Source organism: Eptatretus burgeri, chromosome 14 (assembly GCF_056783735.1).
Source record: "Eptatretus burgeri isolate ZD-2024b chromosome 14, Ebu_testis_v1, whole genome shotgun sequence".
In the NCBI taxonomy this organism is placed as follows: Eukaryota; Metazoa; Chordata; class Myxini; order Myxiniformes; family Myxinidae; genus Eptatretus; species Eptatretus burgeri.
The window spans coordinates 69,071,443-69,087,809 of NC_140974.1; the positions used below are offsets into that span (position 1 = coordinate 69,071,443).

General features: G+C 43.2%; 1 protein-coding gene across 1 annotated transcript in view; it reads right to left on the minus strand.

Annotated features, from left to right (window-relative positions):
* Positions 1-16,367, minus strand: part of LOC147013535 (uncharacterized) — a 145,118-nt gene that overhangs the window by 87,875 nt on the left and 40,876 nt on the right. The window contains 3 exon segments of the mRNA XM_085855396.1: positions 5,551-6,050; positions 8,669-9,027; positions 9,237-9,328. Coding sequence (XP_085711522.1) covers positions 5,551-6,050; positions 8,669-9,027; positions 9,237-9,328 — 951 coding nt within the window.

Consider the following 16,367-nt stretch of genomic DNA (forward strand, 5'->3'; position numbering starts at 1 on the left):
CGTTCAGCTGGGTGTCACGTCTGCTGGCATTATTTGGTGGATGTTGAAGATCCCACAGTGTCCTTTGCAAAGAGTGTGTGAGCTATCACCGGCAACATGGGTAAGTTCCAAATTCCTGCCCTGACTACCGCTGTGAAGGCAAAGGCAAACAACCCAGTGTAAGCCTTGCTGTGGGGCTGCTTTGGCAGTACTAAACCTGCTGTCAGGCAGAACACCAGAAAAAAAGAAAAATAGCCACATTATACTGTTATAATTGGAGGATTGTCTGTTTGTTTGCTTGTGTGTTTATTTGATTTTGATGCACTCCTGAATCGCTGGACGGAATGAGTTGAAAACTGGTGGGTGTACTTGGGATGTGTATGGGAAGGTTTTCAGGAGTTTTTTTTTCAATTAAAAAAAACAACAGTTCCGGGGGATCAGGGTGGGAGAAGGATTCTCCTTGTACATATAAGTAAGGCATAGCGCCGCACCTGGCCGGAGCAGGTATTACAAGTCATGCTAAATACGCCAATTCTGGGGGAATTATCCCATCCGTTTGGACGAGTTAAGTTAGTTCTTTGCTCATAACAGGAATTTGAGGAGCTAGTTAGAAGTTATCTACATATTGGCATGCAAGGACAAGCATCATCGTGCAGTAAGATCCTGTCCGCCCTCTGCATATTGCTGCTCTCACTTCATTGCTAAACATACCACTGCAGTACTGTGCATTGATGGTTTTCCCACATTCAATAATTTCCACATTAAATAAACCACTTACGTCCCAAAATACTACTGCCATAAGCTTTTTGGCTGAGGTATGAACCACAAATTTTTGTTGTTGTTGTTGGGCTCCATTGTGTTTCCAACTCCATTGGGTGTCTTTGATCCTGATATTGATGGAATAGTCAAGTGTCTTTACATCTCCAAATATTCAAGATCCTTCTCATTTTCATGCTACGAAAAGCTCTCTGACAATAGCTTATTGATTAACCGTGAGATCCTTTGATGACTGAAAAGCCGTTTTCTTGGGGCGTCAGATGTAAATTTGTCGTTTACATGATCCAAAATAAGCCTCAACTGACTCTTATCTGATATGCAAATTTATTTGGAAAAGGCAAGAAAAAGGGAAGACAAACACACATCTCAGTCAAGTGTTTGAGCAAAATTTGTGATTCATAGTAACACCCCTAACAATAGCCCTAACCAAACAACTAGAAGCCTTCGATTCGTCGGCAGTATTAAGCAATGCAAGGTGGCCCAATCATTCATCTCGCACACCGAAGTGGTTGATATACATACAATCTACTGAGCCTGCTGTAGGTTAACTTTCACAAAAATGGGTATCACCTCAACTTCATTGGGTCATTTCGAAGGGACTTCTCATCAAATTATATCAATCAAAATTCTTACTCGAGTGATGATTTCAAGGTTGCGTTACTCAAAATTGGTGAACCATACTGTAGTTGACGCCACTGAATATCATCCCTGATTATAGCAGCTATTGCCTCCCAACAACATTTCCATGGGAACAGGTTTTACAAAAGTATATTTTCTTTCACTTATGACCTGAGCAAAGCATGTGACCTTATGATTGCCACATTATAAAATCACGTCTGGTCGTTCAACTCGTCTGGTGTTTAAGACAAAGTGCGGAATACCGGACATGCGAGCAACCTGGTGTAAAGCAGTCTGAGAGAGCGTCTTAGTTTGAAGTGAACATACGAGTTGTTAGCTGCACCATTATGAACAAAGAGGAAAGTTGGTCTGACTATTGTGATGAAAAACCAAACGCCAGTTGAAAACGACCTTGAGAAGGGCAAGAGGTTGAAGAGGCCCTTTGTCCATGGCCTTAAGCAGAAGCTGGCCGAAGGAGTCCAAATTTCTGGTCCCATTTTCAAGAAAAAGGGCACCCAGCTCGTATTGATCAAGTAATATTGAGTAGCATCATGATCCAGACATTTTGATGCAAGATGCTTTAAATTTTTTAAAGTTGTAGAACTGAGGTGGCTTGGCAGTTTTTCAAGCCATATCAATCAGTTATCAATGATCTACAGGCTGACAGGATAGCCGAGAAGTATACACCCTTTCCCCTGAGTTGCCTAGCTTGGGCTTGAATCTCGGCCCAGCTATAAACTATCCCCCTAGTGTTTAGCATGCAGGGTGACTTATGAATGTGTTGTTCCACCCCTCGGATGAACGTTAAACTGGATGTTCCAGCTGCCAGCATTAGTTGGTGGACATTAAACATCCCACGGTGTCTTTTGTGAAGAGGAGACAAGTTATCGCTGGCACCCTGAACAAATTCCAAATTCCTACTCTAACCTACAGAGGGCACAGCCACGTTCCACATCAGTGGCACGTCCACATTCTTAGCAATGATGCAAACCAACAGCCACATGCGGTATCGATACGAATAAAAAGCAGTGTGTGTGTGTGTGTGTGTGTGTGTGTGTGTGTCTCCTCCATAACTCCAAAACTATGAAACCTAGCAGCCTGAAACTTTGCATGCACGCTAAGAAAACTCCAAGGAAGTGCAAGAGTGAAAATTGGTTGTTTGGGTTAATTAAAATACTCCTTTTAAAGATAATTAACGGCCTTGTATAATTATATCCTTCATCAGGGAATCCTCGGCCACCTCGCTGTCAGGGGTCTTAAGGCGTTTCCTGGGTAACCTCGCTGGGGTCTGAAGCCGCCATATTTTTTGGCCTGCTCAACCATGCCTTGACTTAGAACAGGCCGCAACAATTTCTTAACGACAAAGTTTTTTTTTCATTTTCCTCACTCATATTATCAAATACCTGTTCATCATAGCTACAGATCGCTCGGTATATTGCAATGCTTATGAACGCCCGGAGACGCCTACGTTCATGGCTTTATGTCAATGGCGTAGATGAATAACCGAGAGAATCTCTTAAACTAACCAGAATTACACAATGTAAGCTCCAGATTTGAAAGCATCAGCATTTCCTACTCCCCCAAAAGGTGTTGATTTGTTCAATTCGCACATTGCACGGACATTTCCGGGTGCATCGTTGTATCAATGGCAATTGGTAATCGCTTGCCAAGCCAGGCACTCCATTGGAGTGCTTGGTTGAGTGCTTATGCCACTTACCGAGCTGTACAGTACAGTTCTTGTCCCGATCGGGATGTACAGTCAACAGTTACTACAAGGTAGAGGTACATATACAGCAAACATGGACGTGGTACATATGGGTAGATTTGGATCTGTACGGACTCTCCGCGGGTGTGTGGACATGCCCATGCCTGTTACGTGTGCCATGGTGGCAAAGTTTCATCCTGTATCTTATGGAGGTTCTTTCAGGGTTTCCTTTGTCGTCGTGCCTGTTTCTAAAGCATTTGGTTATTGGATTTGCCTTACAAAGTTTAAATGTTTCTCTTTGTGAGCATCAAAGCAAAATATATTTGATAACGCCCGATTTTTGAGCCGTATGCCATATTAACGTATTTTCTAAATTACTGAGCCAATTTTTTCCACCCATCACACACAGCTGTTTATAAGGAATAATGTTTGTGAACATCTTCCTGAAACGTCTACATAAATGTAACGTCGTTTTTTGGTGAAAGCGACTCAAGGTTTCTGGGTTGGTTACAGTACGTACTGTAGTCGGTAATCACACTCACTCCAACTTGCCCATTCCCAAAAAATTGCTGATATCGGCCAAGCGTGCGTGTGTGTGTGTGTGTGTGTGTGTGTGTGTGTGTGTGTGTGTGTGTGTGTGTGTGTGTGTGTGTGTGTGTGTGTGTGTGTGTGTGTGTGTGTGTGTGTGTGTGTGTGTGTGTTCTTCACAAAGCATAACATATTCTTTCTGATAACTCCCTTACCCCTCTCTCTGTCTCTCGACGTATCCGGATGGTCGTTATGTCCGGACGGTGGTTATTTCCATACGTGTCTGGGCGGTGTTAATGTCTGGATGGGAGTTTGTGTCCGGACGGTAGTTTGTCTCCAGACTCGTCGGGGAGGTGTTTGTCTCCTGACAGCTTGGCTCTGGACGTATATGGGCGATATTTATGTCCAGGCAGTGTTTGTCTCCGAATGTATCCCGGCGGTGTTTATGTCTGGACCGGAGTTTGTCTCCGGACACGTATCTCCATATGTGTCTGGACGGTGGTTATGTCCAGACGGGGTTTGTCTACAGATGTGTCTGGATGGTATTTGTCTCCGGACGTGTCCCGATGGGTGTTTGTGTCCGGACGTGTCCCGATGGGAGTTTGTCTCCGGACGTGTCCCGATGGGAGTTTGTCTCCGGACGTGTCCCGATGGGAGTTTGTTTCTGGATGTGCCCGGGTGGTGTTTATGTCTGGACGGGAGTTTGTCTCCGGACGTGTTCGAGCAGTGTTTGTCTCCGGATGCAAAAAGGCGGTGTTTGTTTCAGGACTGTGTTTATCTCCAGACATGTCCGGGCGGTGTTTGTCTCTGGGTGGTATTTTTAGTATGACCGGTAGAAAATGGATATTAGACACTATTTTGTTTCCATCTTAACTGTTATTCGATGCAGAATCATTTTGATGAAACAGTATGAATCCTAATTGATGCTCCACCGCACATCTGCCTTCCCTTCCTCTCACCTCTCACTGCCTTCCCTTCACCCCACCTCCCCTCCTCACTCTCCCTCCCTCCTTGCTCCCCTTCCACCCTCTCTTTCCCCCTCCATCCTCTCTCTTTTCCCCTCCCTCCGTGCTCCCCTTCCACCCTCTCTTTCCCCCTCCCTCCTCTCTCTTTTCCCCTCCCTCCTCTCTCTTTTCCCCTCCCTCCTTGCTCCCCTTCCACCCTCTCTTTCCCCCTCCCTCGGCTCTCTTTTCCCCTCCCTCCTTGCTCCCCTTACCCCCTCTCTTTCCCCCTCCCACCTGTCTCTGGTCCCCTCCCTCCTTGCTCCCATTCCACCCTGTATTTTCCCCTCCCACCTTGCTCCCCTTCCACCCTCTCTTTCCCCCTCCCTCCTCTCTCTTTCCCCCTCCCTCCTCTCTCTTTCCCCCTCCCTCCTCGCTCTTTCCCCCTCCCTCCTCGCTCTTTCCCCCTCCCTCCTCGCTCTTTCCCCCTCCCTCCTCTCTCTTTCCCCCACCTCCTCTCTTCCCCCACCTCCTCTCTTCCCCCCTCCCTCCTCTCTCTTTCCCCCACCTCCTCTCTTCCCCCCTCCCTCGTCTCCCTTTCCCCCTCTATCTCCTCTCTCTCCCCACACCCCTCTCTATCCCTCCCCTCCTCTCAGTGTTCCCTTCAGCGAAGCGGCGGGTGGTTTTGCTAGTACAAAATAATGATGATCAACAATGTTTTTTAAATTGTGGCTCACTAATTACTCGTTAGATTTTTAGATTTGAAATTGTGATGCCAGTATAAAAGCTTCATTCATATAGATTCTTATCTTGTTTATGATTCCATTAATTTTTTTTTTCAACTTTGAAAGTTGCTTTGAAAGCTGATTAACCCTATTGTTACAATCCCTTTTTGAGGATACGATAGCAATGATAAATAAATAAAAAGTATAATATTATCAAACATACATTTAGTTGTACCTTAGCTTGACTGTATTGAGTAAATATAATGAAACTGCATACCAGTAAACATCAGAGGATGTGTTGGGGCTGTTACAGGAGCTGGCGATCTAGTTAATGGTGGTCCTGGCTCTGCAGCAACAAGTGGCCCTGGTGAAAGCATATCTTCTTGTGCCACTGTCGATGGCATAATGTTGGCCAGAGTTGGGTCCATAACCAGACTTAAGGTTTTGCTCGTGGCTAACACTGATGCTGGAGATGAGCTTGTGATTATGGCTGAAGAAATACCTGAACAGGTAGTTTGAGTGAGAGTTGAAACTGGATTAGAGACGATGACAGAGTGCGAAGTAGAAACTGAAACTGAGCTAATGGCTTCTTTGGGAGCTGCTGTTGACATGTGATTTTGTGCTGGAGCTAGAAGTGGCTCTGGTACCACAGTTAGGGTAGTATCTGGGAGTGAAACTGGGGCTGGAATCACAGTTGAAACAATGGAAGAGGCTTGAGCTGAGTGTTCATTGCAAAGTTCCTTGCCTGGCAAATCTGAAGATGGTTCTTCAACAGGGCTGCAGAAAAGAATGCAGATATTATCAGGACATGAAATTAAAGTTAAACACTGATGAGGTTTCAGAAGCTAAAATTATATCTTATGATCAATTTTGACTTCACATTCATATCTCCAGAAATGTACAATGAGGATAAATGAAAAATTAGGACCGCCTGTCCTGAAACTCACCTGGATCAGGAGCAACAGTCACTCAAACCCCCCCCCCCCCGCCCGCACACCCCCTCAGACTCTGAATTTTTTTTAATGCCGTGAACAAACTTTGGTACATCAAGAGTGATGAAGGTTGTTGTCAAATGTCATTGAAATTGTGTTTGTAGTTTCAGAGAAGAGAGCAAATACCTAATTTGGGGGTCAAAAACCTCCCCGTAGACCCTCTGAGTGCAGATTTTGATGCGGTCGATAAGCTTTGATACATCACGGGTGATGAAGGTTGTGGTCAAGTTTCATCAAAATTGCATGTGCAGTTTCGGAGAAGAGAGCAAATACCTATTTTTGGGGGGGGGGGATCAACACCCCTCCCCCACCCACCCGTGGAGATTTTGATGTGGTAAATAAACCTTCGTTAGGCATGCGGTAAAAATTGTGTGGTTCAAGCGATAATGACTGAAGTGTTGATGGACTGACTGACTCACCAACTGACTGACTGGCTGGCTCACCTACGGACACTGCTCGATCGCATCAACTCACCTGACTAAAGTCCAGGTGAAATAAAAATGAAGCAAACGAAATATTTTGTGTTGAGGAACATGCAATTCTATGAAATGGGAAATATCATACGGGTGACTGTGGGCCAGATATGGTGGCACCGAACACAAAAAGTAAAGTTCAACAAGGCTATAATTTCTGCATAATGTGACATTTATGCATTTAATGATATCAAGCAAACTAAGTAGAGTATACAAGTGAAATAATAAATAAACAAGGAAAAAAAAAAAGACATAAAATGTCATAGCCCTCGTTGTTTTAGTAATAATTAGGACGCATTCAACATCGGGTTTTTAATAATAAGATGGCCACCCGTAGGCCATCTTGGATCTGATATCAAAAAGAATGACGTGCATATGTAAGCCATCATTCATGATCTGTTTGCCAAGTTTTAATAATATCGGTAAATGCATGTCCGAGAAATGGTTGAGGACGTGTTGGATACCGGATTCTTTTTTTACAACTAAAATGGCCGCCAGTCTACCAGTCGGCCATCTTTGATCAGATCACAAAATAAAGTGAGTTGCACATGTATGCCATCATGCACTGTACTTGTGCCAAGTTTGAACAAATTTGGACCATGCATGTCTGAGAAATGGTTGGGGACACATTTAAGTAACAAAATGGCCGCTAGTCAGTAACATATGTAAGCCATCATTCATTATCTGTGTGCCAAGTTTGATCAACATCGGTAAATGCATGTCCGGTAAATTGTTGGGAACGTGTTCGACACCATTTCTTTTTACAACTAAAATGCCCGCCAGTTGGCCATCTTTGATCGCATTGCGAAACAAAATGATGTGCAGACGTATACCATTATGTGTTGTCGTTGTGCCAAGTACGAATAAAATCGGTCAATATATCTCTGAGATATGGTTGCGGACGCACGAACACGAAAATCGAGACCAAATCCATCAGCCCCCATTTCGGATTAAGTCCAACGGAGACTAATAATGGCTGTGATGGCCTGGCAGGATGGACTAGAGGTATGCACACTCACCTCAAAGCATTCCAGCCTGGGTTTCAATACTGACTCAGCTACAAACTGTCATCCTGGTGTCTCACAGGCAGGGCAAGGCAACAGTGTGTGCAGTCTCTCGGATGTATGTTAAACTGGGCATCTTGTCTGTCAGCATTAGTTGGTTGACGTTAAAGATCCTGTGGTGTCTTTCAGGAAGAGTCGGCGAGCTATGTCTTGTGAAAAAGGACATGGGAAGAGTCTTGTAAACTCCTCCTTTGTGTTTCCGAGCACAATTTGTATTTCCTATGAGCCGTAATTTTGTCCAAATCTCGATATTCCCCACCGCGAAGTGCACGAGAAGCAAATTTGATTGGTCAAGATGGTGCAAGATGTCATGATATTTTGTTCATGTACTGCTAGATGGAAGGTTTTTGAAAGTACCAAGGCGATTTGTGTTCTACAGTATTTAAGTATATCATTCAATTGAAATAAAACAAAAAATTTTTAAATGCTGTCGAAAAAAAACAAAAAATTAAAACTTTTTTCGGAAGTTTACCACCGTCGATGCAGCGTCTTTTACACCATCTTATTTAACACGTTACATTAGTTATTCGTGCCTGTTGTTTGTGTCCTTTATGAAGTCTCTAAAAACAGTAAGTTTCCTGTTTTGAATGATTTTCAATTCTGTTTGATTGGCAGATCGGCAGAGTAAAACAATTACCTAACTGTGCGCATGCGTGCTCGGGATGAGATTCCATACAGTTTGCCAAATTATTGCTAAACTGCAGCTTCGTGTTCAGATTCATGTTCTGCAGAGTTCAAAACATAAAATTAAATTGAAATCTAGTTGCTCCTCAATCAGAGATGAACTGATGTCTGAAGACAGAGAGACAGACAGACAAATTGCCCTCCAAACTCATGCAATGATTGTGGATATCTCAATAACTGACCTGGGCCAATCATCTTTGCAGGCCTTTTTGCGTCCAGTCCGGGGCTGCCGCTTACGTGTTGCGACAGTAATACCTCCCACAGGTGGCTGCTGTTTGTTGGAGTGTGCCAATCCAGAAGATATATCACTCTGTAGCAAATTCACCAGCAATGGGCTTGTCAAGGTCACGTCCTTGTTTGCAGATGACGTGACTGCCGTGCCTGCTTGCATTCTTCCAGCAGCACCAGCTGAACCTGAACCACCAACATTGTACCCAAATGCATAGCACTGACTTGAGAAATGGCCAGGCAATGATGAACTTTCCATTTGTCTGGCTTGCTCCACAAAGGTATGCCCTTCAGGCGAAGCAAAAGCAAATTCCTGGGGTTACACATGGGAAATGTGGACGAGTAATGCATTTGCAAAAGATGGCTTCTAAAGCAAATAAATTAGCATCACTTTCCGGTGAGGACGAAACTGAAAGAGGACAAGCAACGTGCAGATGGTGGCAATGTCCCCAGATTTTAGTGGTGGGGACATTGCATGGGAAGGTCTAACAGGTAACTGATAGAGAATTCCATAATAGTAACCTGTGGTCCAGGATTCCAAGGGTTTGCCACAGGCATGTGATGGTCTGTATGCATCTCCTCAGCCTCTTTCATCAGTGGAAGGGTTGTGGGACCTGTGCATAAAGGAATGCAGTAACTGAATAACCATCTATTACGAAAAGGAGAAGTGTCCGTGTGTGTGTGTGTGTGTGTGTGTGTGTGTGTGTGTGTGTGTGTGTGTGTGTGTGTGTGTGTGTGTGTCCATCATGCTTTATTCTGAAGGGTTCCTGCTGTTGTAGAATAAGAAAAATGTTACCGTTGGCCAGCTAATAATGGAATTACTTTGGTCAAAAATTTGTGTCTGTTTAATCATAAAAATTCCCGTTTTGAAATCCGGTCTTTCTCAGAGGGAAGAGGAAGAAGTAGGACTTGGGAGCTTTAATGTAGAGGTTCCAACGGTATGACAGCAGGAACCCTTTAGACTTTAGTGTAAACCGTGATGGACATGAATGGAGCATGCAAAATTATCGAAGGTAATACTCCTTGAAGCAATAGAAAATATATAATAGGACATGAAAGGAGTACAATAGTACATGGAAAATAATAGTACATGGAAGGAGCACACAAACAATAATTACATCTGTACACGTACAAGACATCCATTTTTCTCGTGTTTCAATTCATTTTACATTCTCATTGATACCAACAGATGGACATGCAATATTTCAGTGAAGAGCAACATGCTCTCTTTTGATTAAACCCATCAGCAAAGCAACGGGGAGGCACTGCGAGTCTAATATAGGTAAAAGCCAGTTTGTTTGTGGACGATGTATGCATGTACGCGTGAACGGACTGCCGGTGTGCCATTGATTGGACAGTTGGTCCAATTCCACCCACAATTGTAACCTGAAAGAAAAAAAAAAAAAACATATGTCGGCCATTTTCTGAATTCACATAGGCCTCAGGCCTCTGGTGTCAGTCCATGGCCCAGTGCAATTGGAATTATCCGAGCTATGTAACCACGATGTATTATACATGCACATAAGCAGTAGGCATGTTTTTGCTTCATGTATATAACCCAGGGTATTTTTAAATTATTTTTGAGAGCAATCGTAACAGCAGTCTTTGGCTTATACACTGCCCAAATAAAGGAATGAGCAATTTGGATAATAACTGAAAGTTTTTGCAGGCAATTTTGCTTTTCAAACGTCATTTTGATGGGTTATTTTCTGCTTGTATACAATACACTATCTTGAGCCTGGTGTTGGCTTAGTGGTTAGGGTGGTGGCTTGGGATCCTCGGAGTCCTGAGTTCGAACCCCGCTGGCCACTGAATTAACATTAGGGGGGATGACTCAGCCTGTCATCCTTCCGAGGTCGGCGAAATGAGCACCGGTATACTGGTAATTATCCCTGCGTGTCGAAGGCGACAAAAGGGTTGGCATCAGGAAGGGCATCCGGCCGTAAAAACATTGCCACAAGAAAGGGTACCATGATTGGAGCCCGCAAAAAGCTGACCCCTGCTCAGGGAAAAAGGCTTTAAAATGGTGTGATGATGATACAATACACTATCTTAAATGTAATGACATTGAATGTGCTGATTGTCTCTCAAAAAGTGAAAATACAGAGTATGGAGGGAGATTTACAAATCCAAGCAGATTAATACAGCAGCATCCCTTAGCCATTCATAGCATACCAATCCAGACCTCTTATGTCCATTAACATTTGTTCTGAACACATCACAGTCTGCATATCCAATTAGTATTTCCTACTCGATAATATATTCACTTTTGTATGCATGTGCTCCACATGCCGATGCAATTTTATTTTTTAATCAAGGCTCATGGAAGAGCAATCACACACCAACATCAGGGTGATGAGAAACAGGTGGACATGGAACAAACTAAAATGCATGTAATCTTAACAGGATAAAACAAATGATTGGGAGGCAAGGGTGGTGAAATGAGATCCTGTCACCTTCTCACCTCTCACCTCACCAAATCCCCCTCCCTTCCAGGTCACATGCATTTTTCTCGAAAACCTTACTTTGTTATCCTCCCCAAGTCTAAATTGAATACTCACCTCCATTCGTTCATTCCCCTTTTATCCTGCATGTGGAACTGTCTCCTGAGCCTTTTGTCCCGTGTTCTTCCATCCAGAATTTCAGGTTTGCTGCCCACCACCGTGTCATGGACTCTCAACTTTCTACCTCTGAAACTCACTGCACATGGCGAGACCCCATCCCCCTTTCATTTGCAACTCCTCTCTTCATTCTGTGGTGCCTCTCTGCATTATTATCTTGTTTTCTCTGTTCCATGAGCTTCAATATCAAGTTCTGAACTTCTGTGCTAAAACCAGCTAAAGCCTGAACCAAAGTCCACGTCTTCTCAGAATGTTAGAAGTTTGGATCAGACGAAATTTGGTTATAAGGTTTGTTGTCATATCAGCCATTCATGGAAAATGCCTGGATTGATGTGATTATTAATTGCTGGTACACCAATTGCCAAATAAGTACAGGAGTTTATGTAATCCAGGAAAAAAAAAATGGCAGTCATTTCAGTGTGAAGTACACAATAAAAGATACCAAACTGTAGAAAGACTGGAGAAAGATTTCAAAGTGTATATTTTAGCTACAAAATGAGAGTCAAAGAAAATGCATGAACTAAAGAGCTTCTTATTTTTCTCGAATGTGCACCAGGTGGCTGCTCATAACACCAATGCTGGGGAGTGTGGCTGTGCCACTCTGTAGTGCACCGTAGCCTGTAGGTTTGGGCATCAATTTTCAGAATTTACCCAGGATGCCTGCAATACCCCACCAACTCTTCATCAAAGGTAAATGTGAAATCTCTAACATCCACCAGACAATGCTAGGAGATGGATCCCCAGCTTAACATTCATCTAACGGACGGTGTACTTTGAGATGCAACATCCTGCCTGCGAAGCACCAATCTGATTATTTATAATAGGGCCGAGAAAAGGCTAGCTAGCACAAAGGTGAATGCACTACCTCTAAACCATCCTGTTAAGATACTAGAGAGCCAGGGTAACAGAACCAGCAGTATCTGCTACTAGCACACAAGTGTAAGTAGCGGTACGTAAATGGGGGTTCTGACCCTCAGAACATAATTAAGTAATCCAGTTGTTTGATTTCTGACCTTTCTACCATAATTAAATAATGTTGCTTGATTTTCTGCCCCCTCGACCATAATTAAAGAAATAATGTGATGTTTTGCACAACTAAAAATGTTGTTGGTTGATTATGGTAGAGACTCGACCACCTTAACAAAATTAATGAAATAATTCACCACTACCACCTTACTTCTAGCAATAATTACCAGTGTATAAGACACATCGTGAGCTCTGTGGTGAAGGCAATGTGCTAGACCATTGCAAGAGATTAATCATTGACATAACCGAGAAAAACTTGGTGCCTATATCTTATGGCATGCCAAGGTGTACTTCGGACCTGTTGTTGCCAAGCAACATGACGTATAAACTTATCTGTGCCTTCTTATTATCAGAAGAGGAAGAGGTACTAGAGAGGAAATTGCAAATCTGAGATGGACCATGCAAAAAGCAAGGGAATATCAAAGATATATCTGTTTCATAGATTATAGCAAAGACTTGGATTGCATTGATCATGACTTGATGTGGATTACGCTGATAGAAATGGGGATGTCAGAGCACCTGATGTGTCTGATAAGAAGCATGTACACTAAATAAGAAGCACCAGGAAGAACAGAGTATGGAGAGACATCATGGTATGGAATACGGGACTTTCAAAATGGTGTAATCCACCTCAGAATGCTTGGTGCACATATGCAGAAACCGCAAGAAATAGCTATCTCCGGGTGTGAGATAAGGATTGTAACCGAAAATGGGTCACAGAACTTCTGAAAGAAGCCAAAATACTTGGAAAAGTACTTGAGAGAAAGGGCTGTGCCTATACGCCGCAAATGACGTGGAGAACTTTCTCAGTTCGCCGAAAGGGGAAGCTGGTCGTAGTGCAAACTCCTGACCACATGGGTCGGTGCAAGGCCCGAGTGGACGGGCATGTGCTACACAAACCCCAGACGGATCGCTACCATTGAATGGAGTGTGTAACTGAAGGAGCTCCGTGCAAGAGCATTCTTGCAATAGACCCATATCAGAGACATACTCATGGCACACGCGATGCAGCACAATGGATGGTCACTACACTTCAAGCGGTGCAAAGCACTCTGATACATCAACATGAATATCCAACACTACAGACCACAGACTGGTCCCGATGTATATTATGCCAAGAAATGGAACAAGAGACACTTCAGTGCCCTGCAGAGTCGAAGCGTTCAAACTGTGGATCTGTGTACGTCTCTCTGGCCGATAACTTGGAGAGGTTCTACCAGTTTGGTAGCATGCCAATGCAATTGAACTCGTCAAGACTTGAGGGTGAGGGAATTGAACAGTCTCTCAGGCTAAGCAAAGTGTCTTGGCATAAATCATGCAGCCTAAAATTCAATTCAACCTGTTTAAAAAAAAAAAAAGCACAGAAGAAAAGAAAATCATGCAGCCTAAAATTCAATTCAACCTGTTTAAAAAAAAAAAGCACAGAAGAAAAGAAAATCATTGGTTCCAACTTCTACCAAGAGCTTAACCAAATATTCCAGAACAAAGGACACAGTCACCGCAACTGCAGTTACCTGTTTCTTCTGTGATGTGGAAGGAAAATTCAGAGAACTTCACAGTACATCAACATTCCAAGTAGATTCTCATGTACGAAAGTGTGCACTTCAACTGCAGGACAGGAATCATTGCACAAGAAGCAAAGCATCACCCTGCCTGCCCGACAAATTTGTTCAGGGAATCAAAGACTCAATGCGTTGACTTGGAAACGACTGAAAAAAAACGACTGAGCTTTTGCTGAGCTTGCCGAATACATGGAAGAGTACAGATTTGACAAACATTAGCAGATTTGCCAGGGAAAAAAAAGTATGAGGAAGGGTGGGTGGATGTCAACAACTCAATCTCACAAAACTGGCCAGAGTTTCTTCATACGAGACGAGAACAAAAGTGAACTCTTCTTCTTTTTAGCTGAACAGGCTGTCACAATTGAGAGTGAAAAGCAAATCCTCCAATGGGGGAAAAGTGTGGGGAAAAGTTATTTGTCAGCAACCCTGTGACACAGCTGGATTGCAGCCATGTCAACAAGAAGAGGCTGACATCAGGATGATGTTGCACTTGTGTTACGCTACAAATCAAGGATGCCAGAAAATACTCATGAGCACTGTGCTGTGGACACTGCTGTTGTTGTATTGGCAGTAGTTGCTGTCAGCCAGTTGAATATCGAAAAGGTCTGGGTGGCATTTTGGTCAGGGAAACGTTTCCATTTTCTCACTGCCAATGAAGTTGCTGCGGTGCTTGGGGCTCTGAAGTCCAGATGCTTGCCCATGTTCCACAGTTTTACCGCTTGTGATACAGCGTCCTCCTTTAATGGCTTATTAAGAAGATGGCTTGGCAAGTCTGTCAAATATATGATGATTTGACATGAAGCTTCTTAGCCCCTCATGTGCACCATCAGAAATTTCAGACACCGACATGGCAATCGAGCGTTTTGTCATCATCATGTATGACAAAACAAGTGACCAGATGGATGTGAATGGAGCCAGGAAACAGTTATTCACAAGGAAAAACAGAGCTAATGACAACATCCCACCAGCTCGAGCTGCACTGCTGCAACATGTAAAGCGGGCTTCGTACCAAGGCGGACACATATGGGGCCAGGCTTTCCTCCCTTCACCGGAACTTCCTGATCCAAGGAACTGGGGATGGGCGAAAAAACAACGGCAAGACAATGGGAACCATTGTGGACCACACTCCCCGAGGCAGCACGTTCCTGTCATGAATTACTCTGTTGTGGATGCAATGAAAGGTGTTAAGGCGTTGCAAGTGCTTCAAGGCTGCGATGAAATGCACAGCTCTATGCAGATACAGTGGAGAATATGACAATCAAATACACAATACCAGTTTAATGAATGACATCACCTGATCACTGCGTGCATCCTGCATTGTGGAGCTACGACATTACACCATAACATGTTTGTGAACACATCATCCTTTGTACGTACTAATGAGTATAACAACACCCCAAGTTTAATCAACTTTAACAGTTTGATGTAAAGCACAACATCAATGTTCCAGGAAGTAATTCAGTATCACAAGAAGTGCCATTCACATACGTACCTGTTTTGTGGTAAATGCTAGAAAGAATAACGCTACGAATCATACGTGTAAAATGCAGACTCACTTTTGCATTTACATATATAATGTGGTAAAACGACGCCATTTTGTTTCGAATCATGGCTCTGGAATGCAGATCGGACTCATTGTCTCAGTGAATGCCTTTATCAAACCAATCTGGCAGCATCAGTGAGCAGTGCGACATAGTAAACATAAATAACCGGTGGCCATTTTGGAAAACAGCTAATAATATTGCTCATGGGGGTTTTTATTTTATTTTTACAAAGTGCCTCCATATCCATATCTTTTTAGAGTGCAAAAAGGGAAGAGTTTGCCAAATTCCATGTTTGTAGCAAAATGTGCACGACTGTACGAGCAGGATTGCCAGGCCAATTCAAATTTTATAATTTTTTTTAATGTCCAACATGTTTGTTTTGCTGATGTCTAACTGATTGACTTTATCATGAATCCGGTGAGTGGAGATTCCACATGAAATTTGTAGAAATGGTGTAAAGTTGCTCATGGGAAGTGCAGTCTTTTTGACAAATTTGAGGAGGAAAAAAAAAATAAGCAAACATCAACTAAACAGCTGCAGTCTGGCACTTATACAGGTATACCTCGATTTACATCTACGATGTGTTCTTGATAAAATAAAAAACACAAGGCTGTGTGGGAGGTGGGGAGGGGGGGGCGTCGTAATTTTCACCGACGATTTTACCTTTTTGGCTGAAACAGAGATAATTTAAATGCTCAATCGAACACATATTTTGACAGTAAATAATTGAAATGAAATAATTTTATTGAAGTACAATACAGTAAAATACTGTGTGCAATATGCCGTAGTGGTGATGGTCGAGAAAGGGGGGGAGAGAGTGAGCGAGTGAGAGAGTGAGAGTGAGTTATGATCAGACGAAGGACGGAAGGCAGAGGAAGTTCATCACATGGCATTCGCAAT